The following is a 22,473-nucleotide window of genomic DNA, read 5'->3' on the forward strand; positions in this document are numbered from 1 at the left end:
CATACTTTTTTTTTTCCCCCTTTCTTTTCTTCTCATTCTCCTTCTCCTCCTCCTCCTCCTTCTTGAGCTGCTGCTGCGGCCCTTCTTCTTCTTCTTCTTCTTCTTCCTCTCTCTCTCTCTCTCTCTCTCTCTCTCTCTCTCTTCTTTCCCTATTTTCTTTTCGGTTTCCCTCTCTTCTTTTCATTTTAGTATTGGAAAAAGGAATGGACTGCGTGGCTGTTTCACAGCCATGCACTTCAAATTTATTTTTAAAAATGTTCCTTGGTGCATGCTGCACAGTGCACTTGCACTGTTTTGTTACGTGGGCCCCACCTTGATTTATGTGTAGTATATCCATGCTGTCTACTATAATGTTTATTTTCCATCGAACCTGTTGATAAGGTCACATAGACTTTGACCTTTATGAAGGGAGAACACAAATAATAGCTTGATCCAAAAAAAAAAATGTCTTAAGAAAATTTTAATGGTGGGAATTAAATCCTTTTTTTGTGGTTCACCTAAGATTTGGATCAACCTCATTTTTTGGACCATGCCCTAAAATAAGTTGGCAAAAAGGATGGACCACATGGATATACAACAAATGCATTGAGGCGGGCCCCACTTTTAAAGGGATACTAGTGGTCCACCGAAGATTTAGATCTACCTGAATTTTTGGACCATGCCTTAAAATGAGTTGGCAAAATAGATTGATGGCATTGATATACAAATACATCAAGGTGGCCCGCCTGGCCCACTAGTGGTCCACCTGAGATCTGGATTTACCTTATTTTTTTCCAATGCTCTTAAATGAGTTGCCAAAACGGATGGATGACATGGATATATAATACATAATCGAGTGGACCCCAGTACATGGCCTTAAAAATTTATACACAACGTATATATTAACTCAAAATCAGCCAATTAAATTTTGGGACCATTGTTGCTAAGTCACAATCCCAAAATTAAATAACTCCAACAATTTCCATCATTAGTTTGCAAACACTTGTTTTTTGAAATAGGACCATTTGATTTTTTTCATTTTTCACTGTCCAATTAATGTCCACCAATCCATTAGTGGGATAAGTGCCAATAGATTGCATTAATTTGAGGCTAGTTTGGGGCATCAAATGGTCCCTAAACCAGCCCCGAATCAGCAACAATATTTACCTCAATTTAATTTTAATTTTTTAAAAGATTTATGGGGGAAAATGATATCAAACTGTTAGGTATGTGAATTACATAATAGGATACAAACGTCCCTAAACTCTGTATTGAAATAAAATGCATGTGAGTCACGAAGTATGCAATGCACTAGCACTATAAATAAAAGGAAAACTTGAAAATATAAGATGTTTTGGTATTACATTTATTATAATAAATTTATATAGATATTATATAGTTAGAAAACTAAATATAAAAGGTTTGTAATTAATTTTAGGTTGTTAGGTTCATAAATCCATCAGACAACCCGATATAGCATTCTCACCAAAGAGTGGACCGTTACACCACCATAAACATGTTCCAAATTATAAATGAATGCATATTTGGAATATTTAGAATATTCCAGATTTAATGAATATTTTTCCATAACTTTTTGACCCAAAAATAAAAATAAAAATTTGCACCATTACACACCCCGTATCGGCCGATATGGGGTGTATCCATATCGGTAATGGTGGGCACCGTTACGCCCACCGATACTGTTACGGAACACCTTGAATCTACTGTTTGCTGCATCTTTTCGTGCATATCCCTTCAAAAGTTCTACATGTAATGAGATTTAGACACAGAAAAAAAGTGTTAGGTACACTGACATGCTGACATAACAGGAGAGAAACTGAGATAACAAAGATGAATAATTTTTTATTTTTTTCAATAGACGACATTTTGGTTTGTGTTCCACACTTGGATCCCATGAAAAATATTTCAAAACAGGGAGTGTTCTTGTTACATTAGTCTGCATGGTAGTCTTGCCTTCCTCGACTTTAAGAGCGATTGGAAAACTCAACCCACAATAACATGAAATGATTTTGAATGATTGATTTAGCTATGCTATGGAGCTAGAAGTATTTACACTGATCCTTTCTACCTCTGTAATACAAAGGCCAAAGGGTGCCCCTATCAACCAGGGTGGTTGTAGAATTTTATGCTCGTATAATCATATATATTTCCAATTGTGTGCATTACAACAGACATTTTGAACTTTTCTGATTTTCGTATGATTTTCTTGTAAATGCTGAATGTAGAAATCTAATTATCCAAATAGAAATTAACTTTGTAACTTCTTTTTTGACAAGTTATGTTGGACTGTTATTCTTCTTGGAGCAGGCAATCAATGACAAGATAGTTTCCTTGGGATACAAGGGCATCAAGGTGGAGATAAAAACTGCAGATGCACAGGAATCTCACCAGGGGGGAGTGATGGTTCTAGTCACTGGATGTCTTACTGGAACGGACAATGTGAGAAGGAAATTTGCTCAGTCATTCTTCCTCGCTCCACAAGACAAAGGTTACTTTGTCTTAAATGATGTTTTTAGGTATGTGGACGAAAGTGAATCAGTGGAGGCTGATCCCATATTAGTTAATGGCGTTGCTGAAAATACCCTGAGTGCTCCTCTAACTCCTGATCCAGGTAAATTTTGTTCCTTCCTTTTCTTCTTCTATTGTTTTGCTTCTTAAAATTTTATCTTCAATATGGCATATTTTATGATCCTTGTTCAAAAGGAACATAACTTTCTTTTTGACACAAGAATGGGGGAGGTTTGGCCCACCTCTTTGTCCCTAGGCACTCCATATCCCCTACTAGATGATTTGTTGAGTCTTCTCATGGGATGAGCCATGAACTAATAACTGTGGCCTGCATTTGATGATGCATCATGGCGCCTATCAATTGTTCCAATCCATCCAAAGGACATGGGTGGTTAGAACCAGTTGTCGACATTTAACAGCCAATGGGGTAGATTTTCATTTTATCTTGTATCACCATGTGCCTCACCATATGAATGATTTGTATTGCCAACCTCTCATTTACATTTATTGGGTGATCAAATGCTCGATCGAACATTTTATATCTCCTTTGAAGCCATTTTGTTTTTGGTTTTTGTTTTTTTGTTTTGTCTTTAATATTTGTATTCACTTTTCAGAGGTTGGTCCAGCTCCAGATCATCATGTAACTGACCCCGAAGCTTTGATTTCCGAAGAGGATCTTCACAACGGTCAGGAAGTTTGTGACCCATCAGACAACGAGGAAGGTTCTGTCATTGAAGAAGAAGAGGTTGTTGTGGAACCCCCGGCTCATTCAAGTCAAAATGAAGTGCAACAGGTTACTGAATTGACTTCCACTGTCCAAGAGGATGCTCCTAAGAAGTCTTATGCATCAATTGTAAGTTACATGATAATTTATGCTCCTTTCCTGACCAGACCATACAGGTGTCTTCCTGCATATTGCTTAATGAAGTGGAACCTTGGGAACAGGTGAAAGTTATGAAGGACACTGCAGGTCCTGTTGCAGTGTATGTACCTACCACTGCCATCTGGGTGGCACCTGCAAATACTGAGCGACAGTCCGTCGAGCCCCCAGCACCTGCTCCAGCACCTGTGATTAACTCTCCTACTAGCAACAATACCCCCGAAAGCAGCAATCTTCACGAAGAAGGTGTTTAGCTTCTCTTTCTCATACGATGAATTATTGGGTATTGATATGCAGAGATCATACAAGAGGCTCCCCTGCAGTGGATAGGGCATGCCAAAAAAATCTTCCAAAATAGAAGAGAAGAACTTTTTTTTCCCCCCGTGGATTTTTGCTGTATGTTTTTAACCCTGTATTGGTAGTGCACCCATTTAAAGGCTAGAATCTAACTTGGAAGATTTTTTACCGTCCATCATCCACATGGGCCTATTAGATCGATTGTCCAGATCACCAAGCCATGGGCTCCACCTGTATGGAGTATTGACCAGGCCCATCAGGGCATCATTTACATCCTGGTGCATCAAGACCCACAATTCCCATTCATATTAATGCACGTTAAAGTTAGAAGTGTTAATGTAATATATGTTTCTAAGTTTAGCACACTTGTTCCTTGCAGCTGAGGGTCACTCAATTTATATCCGGGGTTTGCCTTTGAACGCCACAGTTGCCCAACTTGATGAAGAGTTCAGGAAATTCGGGCCTATTAAGCCTGGCGGCATCCAAGTCAGAAGTAATAGGGTTTGTTTCTGTTACCCTTGTCCTTGTGATCCCTTCTCCAATCAGGCATTGCTTTTGGTCACCATTTTATTCTCTTACCCATGCAGCAACAGGGATTTTGTTTTGGCTTTGTTGAATTCGAGTTGCCAAGTTCAATGCAGAACGTAATTGAGGTATATGAGCCTCTCTCCTCATGACCTCTTTTCCAAAATTGAACTCAAGTCATCAGTTACTCATCTGGCACGTTGGTCATTTGATAATATTCAAAGATGATCGAGTATGAGTCATGAACTTCTGGTCATGGTTACCTCCTCTGTTTGGAGGATGGAAAATCCACGCATGTACAACCAACTCCTTTATGCAGTCGCATGTACCAATGTGGTGTTCATGTACAAGATCTGAGGCGCCCATCAAGTTGGTACTATCTTGTAGTCTGGTCCACCCATATTGGCCAGTGCAAAGCTAATATGGCAAAAAACTTGGCCTAGTTATCCATCCATTTGTTTTATGCATTGCAACCCTCTTGATGAGCGTAGTCTGATTTTGAGGCCAGAGAACCCACATGGTGGGGCCCACCACATGTACAGCGATGTTGCATAAATGTGCCAGCTTGGTGCATGTGCTCTGTCTTGTGTAGAGGCTGGGTTGTACATGTGGGTGGACTTAGCATGCTACTGACAAGGGCACTACTTGACCAGTTAGCTCACAATTTTTTTAAATCCAACAAAGCTTTTCCACAGAATCTACAAATGGTTTGGTATTTGTGCTCTAAAAGTATTTGTTTTTGTCTCCTCATGCTGCCAACCATTTACCAGTAAATCATAAACTGGAAGTTGATTCCCTATTTTATCGTATCTTCCCAAACCAAAATTTCTTTAATAAATTGTCATGGAAAATGAACAAATGACAGAAATATGAGAGCAAAAATCTTGGACAAACTTGGAAATTGAATCCTACATATAGATATTTACATACTATAATCATTCTTTAACTCCTACATATAAGCAATTTTCATACTTGCGGTCGGTAATCATTCTTTCAGTCAACGTATAAAAGTACCACTCCATTCAATGCCCAATGGACTTGCAAAACACTTGCCAAGAGAGTGGCACCAGTTGAAAATCTTGTAGAAGTGACAAGCAGTTTGGAAGAATCTTGACCCTTAACAGGTCCTTTTCGGAGAGTTAAGTTTCCTCGATGGTTACAGGGTCAATAGCTATTCCAAGTGATTGAGATAACAAACTGCCTGCGGATTTCTCATTGAAACCATTGTCTAATGTTTTATCATCACCAACCTCTCACCTATAACACTTCCACTTTGACTGCCTGAGAAAGCCTCCACAAATCTTTTGTAAGAGTTATTGCTAATGCACACTGGCCTGCGGCCAGATGTCCCACCATGTGTGGGACACCTGACCTGTTCATCAGTATAGATGTCCTAGCCAAAAGAAGACTGGCCCATTAATCAGGCACGCCAGATGGACGTTGTATGTGGGCTATTGGCAATTTTTAAACTGTCCATTATTTTCATACATGTGTGTTCCATCTGTTGAGTTTGATTGACTGTATCTGTTGGTCAGACCATTACATAGTGGGATACACCTATTGCCCAGTTGTCCAATATGTGGTGTCGCCGCATATATTTTGAAGCTCCATTTCTAAACTAATAAACCCCTTAAACATAATGACCTTAAAACCTTAAATAAGGCCTGCTTGGGAGCTTGATAAGCAGTTGGGTGGAAAATAATTTCTAAGAAGATGACATTTTCCCCTGATTGGGAGTTCAATTTTTTGTTGAAAACATTTTCCAAGAATTGTTTTCATAGTTGTCCTAAAAATCTCCCCCCCCCCTTTTTTTTTTAATTCTCTCCAAACACTTCCTTGGAAAATAACTTTTAAAGAAAATGTCTCTCCTTTTCCTTTCAAAGCTCCCAAAAAGGCCCTAAACCACTTGTCCTCTGGTTTTATTCATCTGGGATTGCCATCTCCCTGAATTGGTCAGCTTTAAAACCTCACTGTGTTACAAGTGACTTGAGATAATGCTCTCAAGGACACGCCGTTAAAAAGAAAAAAAAAGGAAGTAACCTCTCATGGATATTATGTTAGCTTCAGGATGCAGTGGCTTAGATGCTGATGCTGATGCTGATGATGCAGTGGCTATGCTATTCAATCCATAAATGATTCACAATGAGTAACAATATTACATGTCTTCCAATATGTTTGCAGGAATTTACTTAGGTTGCTACTCCTGCTATCAAATCTTACAACTCTTTGGATCATGAAAAATAGCTAATTTCGTACCTTCTGTTGCCAAATCTGCACCTGCTCCCACTCCCACTTGTGACTATTAGCTCCATGGCTTAATGTTGTTTGGAGTGTTATGAGCAACTTCTTGGAGCTCATCAGTAGATATTTGTGCAAATAGGTGGATTGGTATATTTGGTTTTTATTTTTAGGACAATTTCAAGATTACCCTTAAGAAATAGTTAAAAAATATTTATTAAGATCACCCTCTAAAAACTCATTATCAATGATGCCCCCTTCTACCATCTTTCATGCTTATGTCGGATGGCTTTTGACTTGCCCTCAGTTTGTCGTTTGTGTGGTTTATGTCAGGTAATATATCGGTACTGATATGAGCATTTGACATGAATTGGTACTGATAGGAAAAAATTGATGCTGTGCATATCTACTGATAGGTTACATGACTATATATAACACAGTACTTGATCATCGTCTTTACAAAGTCCCCATTCTTGTCTGCTAGACACAGGAGCATATGGTAGCCATTGGTGGCTTTGATTTGCAAGATAGCAGCTTACAATTTCAGTACAGCGGTTGATGTCATTTTTTTAAGGACCGCCGTACTTTTGCGCAGCGTGAAACATGTCTTGAGTTATATATAGTCATTAAACCTAAAGCACTGGCATTTGTAACATAAATTTTTTTCCCTATTGGTACCAATGTGTAATGGAAAATGCTTATATAGGTATTGATATATTACATGGCTTAAATGTCAAAGGAAGGGCAGGACCGTTAAAATTAACTGATGAAGGCATCAGACATATCATGGACCTAGTTGCATGATCCTTCTTATTAGGCGCTGCTCATGCTTTGAATCACATTTTGGGCTCACACACTCCTGCTCTTGCTCCTGCTTTCAGTAGAAAGATGAGAAGGAGAGAGAAGTACGAGAGAGAGGAGAAGAGGCAGAAGATGAGGAAGAAAGAGAAGGGGTGACGGAAAATGATAGAGTTTAGGGCAAGTCAACTTGTGCCAAGACCACTACGGTTAACACTTATATTATCATGAAACACAGATATGGTACTCTGAAGGATGACACAAAAAGATAACACATACGCATATTTGCTTACACTTCTCCTTAAGTAGGAGCATAGATATTGATCATGCCCACCTTTGAATACATACAAAGCAGGTGACGACGACCAATTCCCTTTGTTAAGAAATCAACTAGTTGATTGTTAGACTTTTGATATGACATCCGAACATCCTTTGATGCCATATTTTAAAGGATAAAACTCAATCAACCTCAATGTACTTGGTATCCTCATGATAAACCGGGTTAGAGGTGATATTAATAGTAGCAGGGTTGTCATAATGAAGAGTCACGGAAGAAGAAACTGGAAGGCCTAATTCAGTCAATAAGGTGTTCAATCACAGAAGTTCATAGACGACATGAACCATTGCCTGATATTCAGCTTCTGCACTAGGGCGTGCCGTAAGTAACTATTTTTTTAAACTTTTCCATGTTGCTAGATTGCCACTAACCAAGGTACAAAACTTGAAAGTCGAGTAGTGATTGGAAGGAGAGCTAGCTCAATTCGCATCTGTATAGCGTAGCCAGCTCAAGTTGAGCAATGCTCGGAATGGAGTATACCCTGACTTGGTGAACTTTTGAGAAACTTCAAGATTCAATGCACAATATCTAAGTGACTAGAGTGTGGAGCATGCATAAACTGACTCCCTACGCACATGGTATAAGCAATATCTAGATGGGTAATTGTCAATAGATGAGCTTACTGACTAAGTGTCGATTCATGCTGTCATCAGGTTATAGATCGCTACAATCAAGCTGAAGGCGGTTATTCTACTTAGTGGGAGTGTCAATAGGCTGAGTACCACAAAGTCCACTGTTTCGAAGTAGATCAACTGTTTATTTTTGCTGAGAGATGACAATACCATGTCTGGAGAGAACAACTTCAATGTCCAAAAAAATAGCGGTGAGAGCCAAGTTTTTTAATATCAGATTCCATACCAAGGAATGACTATACGGACAAGATGACACCATGGTCGTCTCCTGTTACTATGGTATCGTTCACATAGACGATGACCATAGAGATGCCCACAGATATGCACAACTTTGGGAGTAGCCAAACTTTTTGGTGCCTAACAAAAATGCTTGAGCTATACACCTGGGGATTGTTTGAGACTGTAAATAGCTTTGTGAAGCTTACATAGACCTGTTTTCAGTTGTGGGAAGAAAGCTAGGAGGTGTGGTGTATCTGATTTTTTTTTCGAGGGCGTGCATTTCCTCCAGCATGTCATGTTTCCACTCGGAACAGGTGAGGGCTTTACGAATGCAAAATGGAACTGTGACGGAAGAAAGGTTGAAAAGAGAGGCACAATAGGAATGTGAAAGAGGATTATAGAAGATATAGTTAGCAATAGGATGAGTTGAATATGACCATTGTCCTTTACACAGTGCAATAGGAATGTCTAAAGAATCCGATTGAGCATTCATACCTGGTTCTAAAGCAGAAGAATGATGGGAGTCAGTGAGAGGAAGACCATTATCCCTTCATTTCCATCAGACATAAGTTTTGAGACTACCAGCTTGTTGAAAAGGTGGGACACTAGGAGAGAAGGCGACATGAGATGATGGAGAGGTGGAGGTCCCTTCTAGAAGAGGCAGATGCCAGACGGTGATGAAAAGCAACAAGTTCTTTAGCTAGAGATTGGTGAGTGCCACTCGAAGATAATAGACTCTTGGCTTCATCATGGGCAATGTCCAAGGAATCAATTGCAGCTGCATAAGCCTTCCATGGTGGTTGATCAACAATGTCTTAACAAGTATCCTGTGTATGCCTAGGGCAACCACATTGTGTACAAACTAACTTCTAATGCTCATCACTGGTCAAATTGCTTTGGCCCTGTCCACACTCTTTATGACCACAACCTACATGTCCATAACTGCCTCTAGAATCACCACAGCTCTATGGCCAGAAGTATTGCAACCCATGCTATGGCTACCTGATCCGAACCTCTCACCTCGATTAGATCTTCCTTTATGACTCTCGCCACGACCCTGTCCACTGTGACCTCCCGTCACAGAACTAAAAATGCCGATCGATCTTGAGAACTAGAAGATGTATCTAATATCACTTGTGGGCAACTTTCTTCTTGCTTAAAGCAAAGACTGTCCCAGTAGTGGGAAGAGGCTCTTGAATGAGAATCTATGTACGAATGGTCCCATAGTTTGAGTTTAAGCCCAACAATAAAGATCAAAGATTTGTCGTTATTCAATCTCAACCTTATGCTCCTGAACACAAAATGAACAGACTGGTCTATAGTATCCCAGCTCAAGCCACATTCCTTGACAAGCCGCGTAGTAGTCTCCCAAGGATCACTCCTGTTGAAAATTTGCAATCTCACGGATCAAACTGAAAAACATGATTGCCATCCTTTTTCCGAGAATATGTGGCCGCCACAGAGCCCTGAATCTATAGTATCCCAGCTCAAGCCACATTCCTCGACGAGCCGTGTAGTACTCTCCCAAGGACCACTCCTGTCGAAAATTTGCAATCTCACGGGTCAAACTGAAAAACATGATCGCCATCCTTTTTCTGAGAATATGTGGCCGCCACAGAGCCCTGAATCTCTTCAGCAGTCTCACAATACATGAATGTGCCACTAATGCTAGCCTTCACGGAATGGAGCAACAATCTCATTATCATCATGTCTATCTGCTTCCCAATCCGCGTAAGTGGGTTCAGATATTTCGGGTTCAGGAATCGATCCATCAATATGCCTCAAGTTCTTATGGCCTCCCATGAACATAGGAAGAGACTTGGACTGCGCTACAACTTGGATAATCACTCATTCTTGGTACATTTACTCCCCTCGGAATCATATAGGAACTCGAAACATCACTTGAATGAGAAGAGGTATCATAACACCCCCAATGCTTGACGGCACACAAACACGGCTCAAGGAGCACACCAGAGCTCACATATAGGAATAAAAGCAGATGCACATTTATACGTACCTTCAATTGTGACAAATAAGACCAAACCATACCCTGCAGATGTCTTAAATTGGGTTGTATGACAATTTTTTTCCCACTAAAATCAATATATAGGTCACTCAAATCTGAACAGAATTGCACATTTCTTGTTCTTAGAGATCGCAAATGTCCAGCCATACCTAATCCATATGATAAATCTCCGCAAAAAACCCCAGAAAATTAGTGCAGCCAAAAAAAAAAATCGGCTGGTTCTCTGAACTTTTCATATATTGGGCAAAACACCTATAAAAAGCCAGACTGAAAATTCCCAGAAAAAACCACTATAAATCTTATAAATTCACCCTCTTCCAGATCCCGTATTTTTATGCTTCAAATGACCATCCGGCCTCCTGCTGCTAATGTCATGTGTATGACAATGTTAACAATGGGCCCCCACTGTAGATGCTCTTGTTGGAACAAGATTGATAAAGTTTTAAAATTAGTTTATTTACATAGTACTCCTAACTGCAATGGTATGCGGAAGTAACATTAGTTTTAAACACCCATTGTTCCGTGGACCCAACATTTTCCACTTTCCCTTTGTGTTCGTAATGACTGGTGGTATGGTATAACAGTGACAACTGTCAATCATTAACTCTTCCAAAAAAAAAAAGAAAAAAGAAAAAAAAGGAAGATAGGAAAAAAGAAGTTTTGGACTAGCTTACTACTATACTTTTTGGTTTTATAATTTTGCTTCACAGAACATTATTATTATTTCTACTTTATTTAAATCAGTACCTTTAGCAGATGGAAGAAGAAAAATTGAAAACAAGTACCCTTTTTTTTTTTCCTTTTCTTTTCTCAAAGTACTTATTATTCTTCAAATTCACTAGATTACCCAATATCTATTGTCATTGTTCGAATTATCCCTGATATTATGAAGTATACTCGATATTATCTTTATCTCCAGCTTGGCGATACCGATAACACTGTTGGTATAAAAAAATTCAGTTATCAACAATGTATCACTAAGTTTCGCCAACGTATTGATATCGCCAATCTAATCGCCAATATTTTCAATTGTAGATTCCAAGTGTTGCTTGTTGTCAAATCACCACTTGCTCTTAAAAGCTCGAGCCGTTAGGGGATGGTGTATCAATGTATATCAAGTGACCCTTAACACTCTTCCGCATGTGCGGGGTGGAACTCCGCACGGGAACGGGAACATACTAGGCAAGGGTGGATGGACACAGAACTCTCACCATAAATGGCCCCCTGTGAAAGAATATATTAGGGAGGCATATTTGCTACTCCTGGGATTCAAACACTTGACTATCCGCTTTGATGCCATGTTAAATCACCGCATTCTCTAAAAGCTCGAGCCGTTAGGGGATGGCATATCAATGTATATCAAGGGACTTTAACACTTGTATTGCCAATGTATCAATATCACCAATGTATCACCATTGTATCGTTAATATTTTCGACTGTGTAAATTCTAGGTGACGCTTGTATAAGTCTATGAACGATATTTCAATAATACCGCCAACGTATCGATGTCACCAAAAATTTGTTTATTAAAAAAATTCATTTCAAATTTTTTATGGGCATATGGTTGTGTGCAGTGTTCAATTTGTTGTTGATAATATTGATAATATCTCGATATTATCGTTATTGCAACATGTGCAATATCGAGACCACAATCTTTTATTTCCTTTCCAGCTGTTGATGATTTCTTGGCAAAACATCTTGTGTTGTCGATATTTTGCAATATCAATGGATGTTTAGATGGAAGGTTGGATGATTAGATGGGATGGATGGGATGGTTAAGACTGATTTCTTACGAAGGCACATGCTTTTAGGCCCCCATAAAATGGAGACTTATTATGTATGCATTCTTTTTGCAATTTTTTTTCCCTAAATATGCAAATGTGTATTTTTACATCTCCTGAAGTTTCACTAAAAATTCCACCGTTTTTAATATGTTTTCCTGCATTTTTGGTTATCAGTGATATCATCGGCGATATTGATATTGTTTCCGTATCCCCGGCCAACGAAACTTGTAGCGATACCGATACTTCGAACACTGATTGTCTCTAAAAATTGGCTACCACTGTTTTTGTAGGCTTCACCTATCATGATTGGGGGCCGCCAAGCATTTATTGAGGAGAAGAGAACTACAACTCGAGGCAAGTGAATATTGTTTGGGATTTGTTATACTTGATAGGGCACCATCCTTTCAAAAAAAAAACAGAGAAGAAACCAGATAGGGCACTGAAGATGCTTCGACTTGAGAATTTTTAGAGCACTGTCCAATCAACTTGACTCTGCTGAGTTAACTCATTACAGTCACACTCAATAAGATTCAGATTCTTATAAAACTCAGCTGAGTCATTGATTGGCTCTGGTGATTATTTACGAGTGGAATGCTACCTGCAGATGCCCATTTGCAAGCATGCAAGACATGGAAATGTGTAAGATCTCGGCCATTCATGACAAGGGCCCCATGGTGAACCTAGCAATCCCAAGAATTGAGTCTGGTTCATTCATTGTGTGGGCCACATAGTTGCATTCAATGTGGAACGTTAGTAGTCCTTTCTTAACAGTCCTTTTTTCCTGTACAAGTTGGGCCCACTGATGACTGGACCAGGTGATGCTTAGTCTGGGGCACATTCCTGTGGGGCCCTCCTGATTAACAGCCGATATCCTGCACAAATATGTCACGTCCATGCGTCATACATGTCGGGGCCGCTTTCCTTTGCCATCTGCGTTTGTGCATCTGATAGTAATTGGTGGGTTTTCAATTGTTACTCTGGATTTGGAATGCCAATTTTTGGAGTTCTTTAAGAACTGATGGTGAAAGGAATGAAGTCGGGTAAAAACCTGAATTTGAGTTTTGTATCGATAAACTATATCTTAAATAAAATCTGTGCTGGGTATTACTTCCGACATCGTGTACTGTACAAGTGAGCTTCCAAGTTTTCACACTGACTAATGCTGCGGGTTTCTCCAGTCAGTGGTAGTGGGAGAGGGCGGTTCCCCACTGGAGGAAGGGGTGCTTTCCGAAACAACGACAGCTTCCGTGGCCGTGGGAGTTTTGGCAACCGGGGATATGGCAGAAGTGACTTTGGAAGCCGGGGTGAGTTTTCGGGCCGTGGGCGGGGCCCATCGGGCCGTGGTGGCACCGGTTATCAGCGGGTTGATCAAAATGGGAATGCCAGAGCTGGCCGTTCAGGAGGGGCAAACCACACAGCTGTTCCGGTCTGAAAAAAGTTACAGTCGAAGTTACAGTGGGCGACGACAATGCATAGTTATTGATGATTCAGTACCTCAGTATAGCCGAGGTATGCAATATCATAGTTATAGTGATTCGTGAAAAGCATTTTTGTGACTGCAGATAGAGTTTAGGTTAAAAGGGTTGTATCTGTGTAATCTCGGGATTTTTGTTTTGGTTTTTTTTCTTTGAGATTTATTGGCATAGATGATGACCTGAATATAAGAAACTTTTTTGGGTAAAACTTTTTTGGGGTAGTGATATTTACGCACGCGGCTTTGTGTTTTTTGGAAATTCTGGATTTGTTATCCATATAATGTCCGAATCAAGAAGAACCAAGGTTTAAAAATGAAAGAACCCAACTCAGGCTTTGCCGCCATCTGCTGTGCAGTTGGGACTTGAACTCAATCAAAGAAGTTGAATTAAGATCAGTGTTCCAATTTTCGGTGTTATTATTGATAGTATTGCTGATATCATCAGTATTGCCACATCAGCGATGCTGATAACACCGAAATTCTAAAAAATCCTGTGTTGGCGATATATCACCATGTATAGATGATACACTGCTTGTATCGGTGATATTATTGCCTATATAAGTTGACTTCCCATTCATTTATGACAAGTTTGTGCATGATTTAAAAAAAATTGAGAAAAAAAGAAGATAAAGTTTTCTGAAATTCTTTTTCTAGATTCAAGTGGAGGGGAGGGGGATTTTGACACCTTATTCATTTCTTGTGGATTGAATCTCTTATTTTGGAGATTGTGGATCAGAAGCTTGGTGAGTTGGAATTGCAAAGATAATAATAATAATAATAAAAAGAATAGGAAATTCGATTTTTTTTTGGGGAGTGGAAGTCCTCTCTAATTTTTGTGAATCATATCCCTAATTTTAGGAAAAAAAATAGGGAAGGGGAAAAAGTGTGTAAATACTACGAAAATTAGAGAAAAAAAAGAAAATTTTACTTTTTGTTGGAATTTTTTTTTGGGATCTGGTTGAGGGGTGGATTTCGACCACTCTTTCATTTTATTTATGCCAAAAATTTAAAGTTTCGAAAGCATTTTTTTTTTTTTTTTTGTGGATGGATGGATGGACAGGTGCTTAGATGGATAGTAATGTATGTGTGTATATGTGTGTATGTATGGTTGGATGGGTCATGTATGGTTGGAAGTTGGATGCATCATGTATGTATGGTTGGATGTTTGGATGGATGGTTGGATGTATTATGTTTGGATGGATGGTTGGATGGATCATTTATGTGTGGGTATGGTTGGATGTTGCATGGATGGATCATGTATGTGTGTATATATGTATGCACGGATGGATGGATGTATGTGTGGATGTATTAACTCGTGTGGATGGATGCATGTATGTATACATGCATGCATAGATGGATTGTTGTATTACTTTTTTCTTATTTGGAAACAACTTTAAGTGATTAGTGTTCCTAATGATATTATTGTGATATTATTGGTATAAAATAAATTCATTCTGGTTAATATTGCACCGATTTTCTATGATAGCACATGCTTCTAGGCTCCCATTAATGAATGTATGTATGAATGGATGGAATGGATGGATAGACGTGGATGGATGTCTGTATATGTACATGGATGGATGGATGTATGACTTTTAAAAAAAAAAAATTATTTAGAAGCAATGTTAATTGATTACTTTATTCTTGTTAATATTATAGGTATGAAATAAGTTCATTTTGGTTACTATTGCACTGATTTTCTATGACAAGCAGTCCGCGATATTCCAAGTATGGGCAATAATATCACCAATATTGGTAAATGATTTTGTATCTCCGGTCGGTGATACATGTCTGATACTATGAACACTGGTTAGGATGCATTTGGTTACCCCAAATATCATGAAATTTCATGAATTGAATCAGTCTAATGTAGAGAAAAATTCCACCTCAATCTTAGTATTTGGATCTGTGTTTCTATGGTTTTTTTTTTTCTAAATCTTTTAGTTAGAAGAGTGGAAATTGTATATTGAAAATTGAAATGTAGGTATGCAAGTGTTATATCACTACCCCCCATCACTATTCTCTGTTTTCGTGGCACTTAGCATTTCCTATCTGCTGGCTTTTTACCTTGGATGTGGCAGAGTATGAAGTTTTCCATTGGAGAAATGATGGGGTCTTAGTTTCATTGGAGCACTTGTTCAGTCCAATGCATAATCATTCAGATTGGATGGATCCATTTCCAAGTTGGCTTTTTTTTTTTTTGTTGGTTTTGTTTTTATAGCTAATCTATTTACCAAGCCATACATGGTATGGTTATAGGAGCCACTTCTGTCAAAACTGATTCTTTAGGGCATTAAGAGGTTCAAGAGGGCCACAAACATATAGATGGCTCAAATTGTTTAATTCTTGTGATTTTTCACATGGTAGTATGTGATTTATTTATTTATTTTTATTTTAAAAGTTGCCAAGTTGGGTCTACCCAAATGTGTGTGATCTGGCTTGCTATCGGCACCTAGGGCGTGATCTTGATGCAACCTCCAAAATCCATCCGAAATGTTGGGTCCTGACCCACATCCATGTTCTTCCTGATCCGCTAGGTTGACGGCTAACCGAAACCTGTTTCTAGCTTTGTGTCGTCAATTTGTGTCATGGGGTTGTGGTTTAAGGTCCGTTTGGGTGATCATATGATCTAAGTGATTTTTTCGAGCGATAGGTGACTAAATGTGGGTCCCACATGATGTACGTTTTATGATCTACATTATATTCAATATAGACCAACTATATATATATATATATATATATATATATATATATATATATATATATATATATATATATATATATATATATATATATATATATAGTGGTCTCCTACGAACCGTATCGCATGAGACTTCGTGCGCATTAAGGCCAGCTTACTTAGATAGTAGGTTGAGGGTGGACCCCACTGTGATTCCTTTGTGACATCCATTCCAACCATTATCTGCCTTGTTAAAATTCATGCAAGGTGATGAAAATTTTATACATGTACTATTGATGTGACCACACCACATGAAAATGTAGTTATTGAAAGAAAATGTAGTTATTGAATGCCCACCATTAAAAGAATTTTAAGGGCTATAAACGTTTTAGAATAAGCTGATATTTGTGTTTCCCTTCATCTAAGTTTGTATGACATAATCAACAAGTTGGGTATCAAATAAACGTTATAGTGGACCCTGGGAAGTTTTTAATGGTTGGTGTTTAATCACCATTGTTTTTTATGGTGTGGTCCACATTAGATTGGATCTTACTCATTTTTTGAGCTCATGTCATAAAATGAGCTAGCAAAGTGGATAGACTTAGATAAAACCCATGGATCATTGTGCGGCCACGAGCTAGCACAACCAATAACAAGGTCGTGTCGGCGAAATTGGATTGCGTATTGAGTTGATCAGTATACTCTTATTTTACTGAGTAAACTCATTTGGGACCACCTTGAATGTATGCGGTCTATCCATGCCGTCCATCCATTTTTTCATCTAATTTAAGGGGTTGAGCCCAAAATTGAAGCATATCCAAAGATCAGGTTGATCATACCACAGGACATGGTGGGGATAATGATTTCCACTGTTGAAACCTTTCTAGATCCCACAATGATGTTTATTTGTCATCCAACCTAATAGTAAGATCTTAAAGACATGGATGAAGGGAAAAAAACAATTATAAGCTTGATCCAAAACTTATAGGGCCCTTTACAATTTTTAATGGTAGACGATTCACATGCATAATGGAATCCACGTCCTGCTAGTCCTGCCATCCTATGCCAATAGGATGTGTTGGGGATGCCAACCTCGATGTGTATGTGAAATCCACTCCAGCCATGAGGTGGGTGATAAAAAATTATCAATAGGGATCAAACATCAGCATGATCCATAATTTAGGTAGGGCACATTAATGGAAATAGAGTGGGAGGATGCTTACCATCCAAATTAATTCACTTGTTGTAGCCCACATAAATTATATATGTGCCTAATTTTTTATAACCATGCATGAATATTCATGAGACATGTAATGGTTGGAGTGCATCACGGTGGGGCCCTTTAAAAATTTAACGGTAATTATTCTCTTCTCCCACTTTTTCTTTTATTGTGGCCCACCTAAATCATGAGTCTAACTGGGTTTTGAATTATGTGGCTAAATTTTTACCACAGACCTTGTGGTCATAGTGGATTTCACAAAATTATTGTGTTGGACCCACCCCTAGCCTACAGGCTAGTAAGTTGGCCTCGATGTGCATGAAGTCTCTTACGGCTCATGTGAATGCCTTAGTGCGCACGAAATCTCGTGCGGTACTGTTCGTAGGAGACCACCTCTCTCTCTCTCTCTCTCTCTCTCTCTCTCTCTATATATATATATATAATATATAGGGAAATGGTACTATAAGGTCGAGTGTATAGAACCATAACATACGGTCGAGTCGTGTCTTAGTGTGAGCCGTTGGATGATAAATTTTCAAAATATTAAGTGGAGATGCCATCCTAGAAAAAAAGGGTAAAATCGGATAAATCGGAGTTATACAATCTTGGGGTGTGTTGCGGTCACCAATTGTGTGGGGTCCTCTATGATACGTGTCATATTTATACCGTCTATCCATTTTGAGATATCATTTTAAGGCTTTACTATTAAACTCAGGCAAATCCAAACCTCAAGTGGACCAAGACACATAAAGTGGGGACAATGATGCCCATTGTTAAAACCTTTCTAAGGCCCATCATAATGTTTATTTTACATCCAACCTGTCCATAACGTTACACAAAACTGGATGAAGGGACCAAACAAATATCATCTTGATCCAAAACTTCTGTGGCCCCAAGAAGTTTTCAATGGTAGGCATTCAATCCCTATTACTTTCTATGTTATGGTCCACTTGAGCTTTGGACCTGCTTAATTCTTGTGCTAATGTCCTAAAATGATTTTTTCAAATGGATGGACGGTGTGGATATAATTCTTATATTATGGTGGGGCCACGGAACTTAGCGCCGGTTACACGATCAGTGGCATGTGGCACACCAGCCTTTCCGCTTCCCACACAAAAGGGGACACGGATTAGATACTGAAAGGTTGAGTAGCAAGTCTACTACTGAAGTTACTTCACCAATTTACATGGGTTCCACTATAATGTATGTGTTATATCCATACTGTCCATCCATTTTTAGATATCATTGTAGGGCATGGGCCAAAGAATGAGGCAATTAAAAAGCTGTAGTGGACCCCACCACAGAAAACAGTGGCGAGAGTGATTTACACTGTTGAAACTATCCTAAGGCCCACCATAATGTTTATTTGAAATCTAACCTGTTCAAAAGTTAAAAAGAGACATGAAATAAGAGAAAACACAATATCAGCTTTATCTAAAACTTTTGTGGCCTTTAGAAGTCTTTAATGGTGGGCGTCGATGTCCCACTGTTTTCTATGCTAGGATCCATTGGAGCTTTGGATTTAACTTGTTTTTTGGATATTGCCCTAAAATGATCTCTCTAGATGGATGGAAGGTGTGGATACAAAACATACATCATGGTGGGGCCTATGGAGCTTGGTGACGTCACTTCGGTAGCTAGTCTCGCTACTCAACCTGTCAGTAGCTAATCCATGCCCCGTGGAAGGGAGCAGATTAGGTGCAGCCTCCACCTAACCTAGGACAATGCGTCCCTCATCGTGGGGCCCAACTTGATCTATATATTGTATACCCACATTGTCCATCTGTTTTGGAAGACAATTTTAGGTCATGGTTTCAAAAATAAAGAAGATCCAATTCTAAGGTGAAGGTGATTGAATAATCATCTCGTAGACAGCCTGTCCTTTGGATTGTGTGGGAATGAATTTTTATCTACACAGATAGGTGTGCCCATTATAATGTTTATGAGAAATCCACCACGTTCATTCATTTTTTCTGGTCATGTTAGGATGTGGGAAAAATAATGAGGTATATCTATAATTCATCTGGGCCACACAACAAGAAAATGTGAGTAGTTAAATGCCTACTATTGAAACCTTTCTAAGGTCTACCATTATTCTTATATGCCATCTATATTATTCATAGGGTCATTCTTACTAGGATGAACTGAAAATACAAAAATATTAGCTCAATCCAAAACTTCTGTAACCCACCAATTTTCACCAGCACACATCCATTCCTCACTATTTCTTGTCGTGAAGCCTACGTGATTTTCAGATCTGCCTCACTTTTTGTCTCATGCACTAATGTGAAATAAAAAAGCAGATGAATGGTGTGGATTTCTCACAACATGATGGTAGCCCTAACTAACTTCCTATCACATTAAGCTTCCCCAAGAGGTTGTCGCATCTTCCTGTACATTTTAAATGTTTATCATCCAACGGCTCACACTAAGACACGACTCCACCATATGTTATGGTCCTATACGCTAGACCTTATAGTATATATATCAATTGATGGAATGCTTGAGGATCATCCAATCAAATTGAAAAATTGATGGGATAAAAAAGAAAAGAAAAGATGGGTTCTATACAATGGGAGCGGTTTAGGTGAGACCCCGGATCTACCCAGGTAGGTGGGACCCCTGACTGTGGGGTCCACTGTGATGTATGTGACTATATCAATGCCATCCATTCGTATGGAAAGCTCATTTTAGGGCATGACCCAAAAAATGAAGCAGATCTAAAACTCACGTGGACCATAATATAGGAAACAGTGGTAATTGACCATTAAAAAACTTCTCGTGGGCCACAAGTTTTGGATGAAGCTAATATTTGTGTGGACTCTTCGTCCAGATCTTTGTGATCTTATCAACAGGTTGGATGGCAAATAAACATTCTGGTGGCCCCATGAAGTTTTTAATGGTGGGGATTCAATCACTACTATTTCTGTATCTGTAGTATGGTCCACATAAGATTTGGATGTGCTTCATTTTTAGGATCATGCCTTATGATGAGCTTACAAAACAGTTGGACGATGTGGATTTAAGGCATATACATCACTTTGAGCCCCACAGTCGGGTAGGTTCCCACCCACCTCAGTGGATCCAGAGTCTCGCCTAATCTGCTCCCCTATACAATGGATGGTTGAGTCCATTGATTGTACCCTTATTTATTTATTTAATAAAAAAATAACGAATATGGTCTATCCATTTACTATCATTAACTGAATGGTTAGGATCATCCAGTCAAAGTGAATTTTAAGAGTGATTGGAAATTACAGGTGAAGTCTGCATGATGGACTGCAAAGATCAGTGATTGAAAGCTTTTGTATAATAAATATGTACTGACTCACATCCTATCCATTGATCATATGGTTAGGATCACCAGATGAGAGTGATATTTGGAAGGGATGGGCAATCAAATTCAAAAGTTGCCACTGCATAGGGAGGTTCCGGATCAATGATCGAACCTTTGCTACAATAAGCAATATGGACCGTCCCCTTCCATAGCCATGATTGGTATTGTCAGTTGTAGAATTGAAAGTGGGCTCTGCATGATGGATGGCCGAAGTCACTAACTGAGCCTTTTCTAGTATAATAATTATGTAGAGTCCATTTCCTATTGATTGATCAGATGGTTGGAATCACGATATCCCTGGTTGAATGTGCTCCCACCAGATGGTTGGTATTTTATAATTTATAAAATTACAATGCGGAAAAATTTTATACTCCAAAATGGACCTTTAGTGATCTCCAAACCGTTGATATCATGGCCTAACCACCTAAATCTCCCTCGTGGTAGGATCTTAACCGTCCAACTGGTAGCTAGAAAATACGGTCAATGTTGAACAATAGAAAACCCAAAAATGAAGCAGATCCAAATCTTAGGTGGACCACACCACTGGAAAGAGTGGTGATTAACCATTAAAAACTTCTTGTGGGCCACTACTTTTGGATCAAGCTGATATTTGTGTGGTTGCTTCATCTAGGTATTTGTGACCTCATCAACTGGTTGGATGGCAAATAAACACTCTGGTGGCCCCAAGAATTTTGTAATGATGAGTATTCAATCACTGCTGTTTCCTGTGGTGTGGTCCACTTGAGATTTGGATCTGCTTCATTTTTGGGATCATGGCCTAAAATGAGCTGTCAAAATAAATGGTTGGCCCGGATGTAAGGAAAATACGTCACGGTTGGCTCTATAGTTAGGGATCCACCGAAGCCTGATTGGGTTGATTTGGCATCTTTGATGGGGGCCATCATAGCAATAGTTTAGATTAATGAGCAGTCACCATGTATTGCTACTATGAGTGTGATGTTGGAAGAGGTATATACTCGCCCCATTGATATATTTTTTTTATTGATCTTCCTACGGCGATACAAATTTTGTTATTAATGTCGTGGCACGGAATCATATGCATGCCTTTAGGAGAGCGAAACGTTGCATCCCACTTAACCATGATTAGTGTGATATATTAATGAGGCACCATACCCAACACATCTATAAAAGACCCATCGAGAGAAAGAATCCTATCATGGACCTTGTTATGATACACTCGGTGAAGCTATCTCTTACAATTCTTTTAAAATGAGAGATCTTTTCAAAGACATTCGAAAGGTCTGTGGTGATTATGAAGATTATGAATATATGAAAATCAGACCAATATCCAAGCATATTGGTTGCAACACAGACCCAAATCAGGAGAGGGTGGACGCCAATTGATCAGGTCCTTATCTTTACATCAATCAAAATTAAAAGAATAGAAGAGCTAAATCTGGTGGATTCAGTTCCACCAGTTTTATGATAAGAAGGCGCTAAGATCGTGGAAAGGTGGACAATGTCAATTGGGTCATTTAGATGCAACGATGACTTGATC

At 39.0% G+C, this 22,473-nt stretch overlaps 1 protein-coding gene across 3 annotated transcripts in view; it reads left to right on the forward strand.

The window, feature by feature from the left end:
- LOC131229729 (nuclear transport factor 2) overlaps positions 1–13,927 on the forward strand; it is a 74,942-nt gene extending 61,015 nt beyond the window's left edge. For all 3 annotated transcript variants that reach the window (XM_058225727.1, XM_058225725.1, XM_058225726.1), the window contains exons 4-10: positions 2,308–2,611; positions 3,123–3,361; positions 3,454–3,634; positions 4,065–4,186; positions 4,273–4,338; positions 12,535–12,602; positions 13,427–13,927. In XM_058225727.1, the coding sequence (XP_058081710.1) occupies positions 2,308–2,611; positions 3,123–3,361; positions 3,454–3,634; positions 4,065–4,186; positions 4,273–4,338; positions 12,535–12,602; positions 13,427–13,676 (1,230 nt within the window). In that variant the 3' untranslated portion in view covers positions 13,677–13,927. The remainder of the gene's footprint in view (positions 1–2,307; positions 2,612–3,122; positions 3,362–3,453; positions 3,635–4,064; positions 4,187–4,272; positions 4,339–12,534; positions 12,603–13,426) is intronic.
- The last annotated feature ends 8,546 nt before the right edge of the window (positions 13,928–22,473 follow it).

The sequence above is a fragment of the Magnolia sinica genome, chromosome 16, assembly GCF_029962835.1.
Source record: "Magnolia sinica isolate HGM2019 chromosome 16, MsV1, whole genome shotgun sequence".
NCBI classification, from domain to species: domain Eukaryota; kingdom Viridiplantae; phylum Streptophyta; class Magnoliopsida; order Magnoliales; family Magnoliaceae; genus Magnolia; species Magnolia sinica.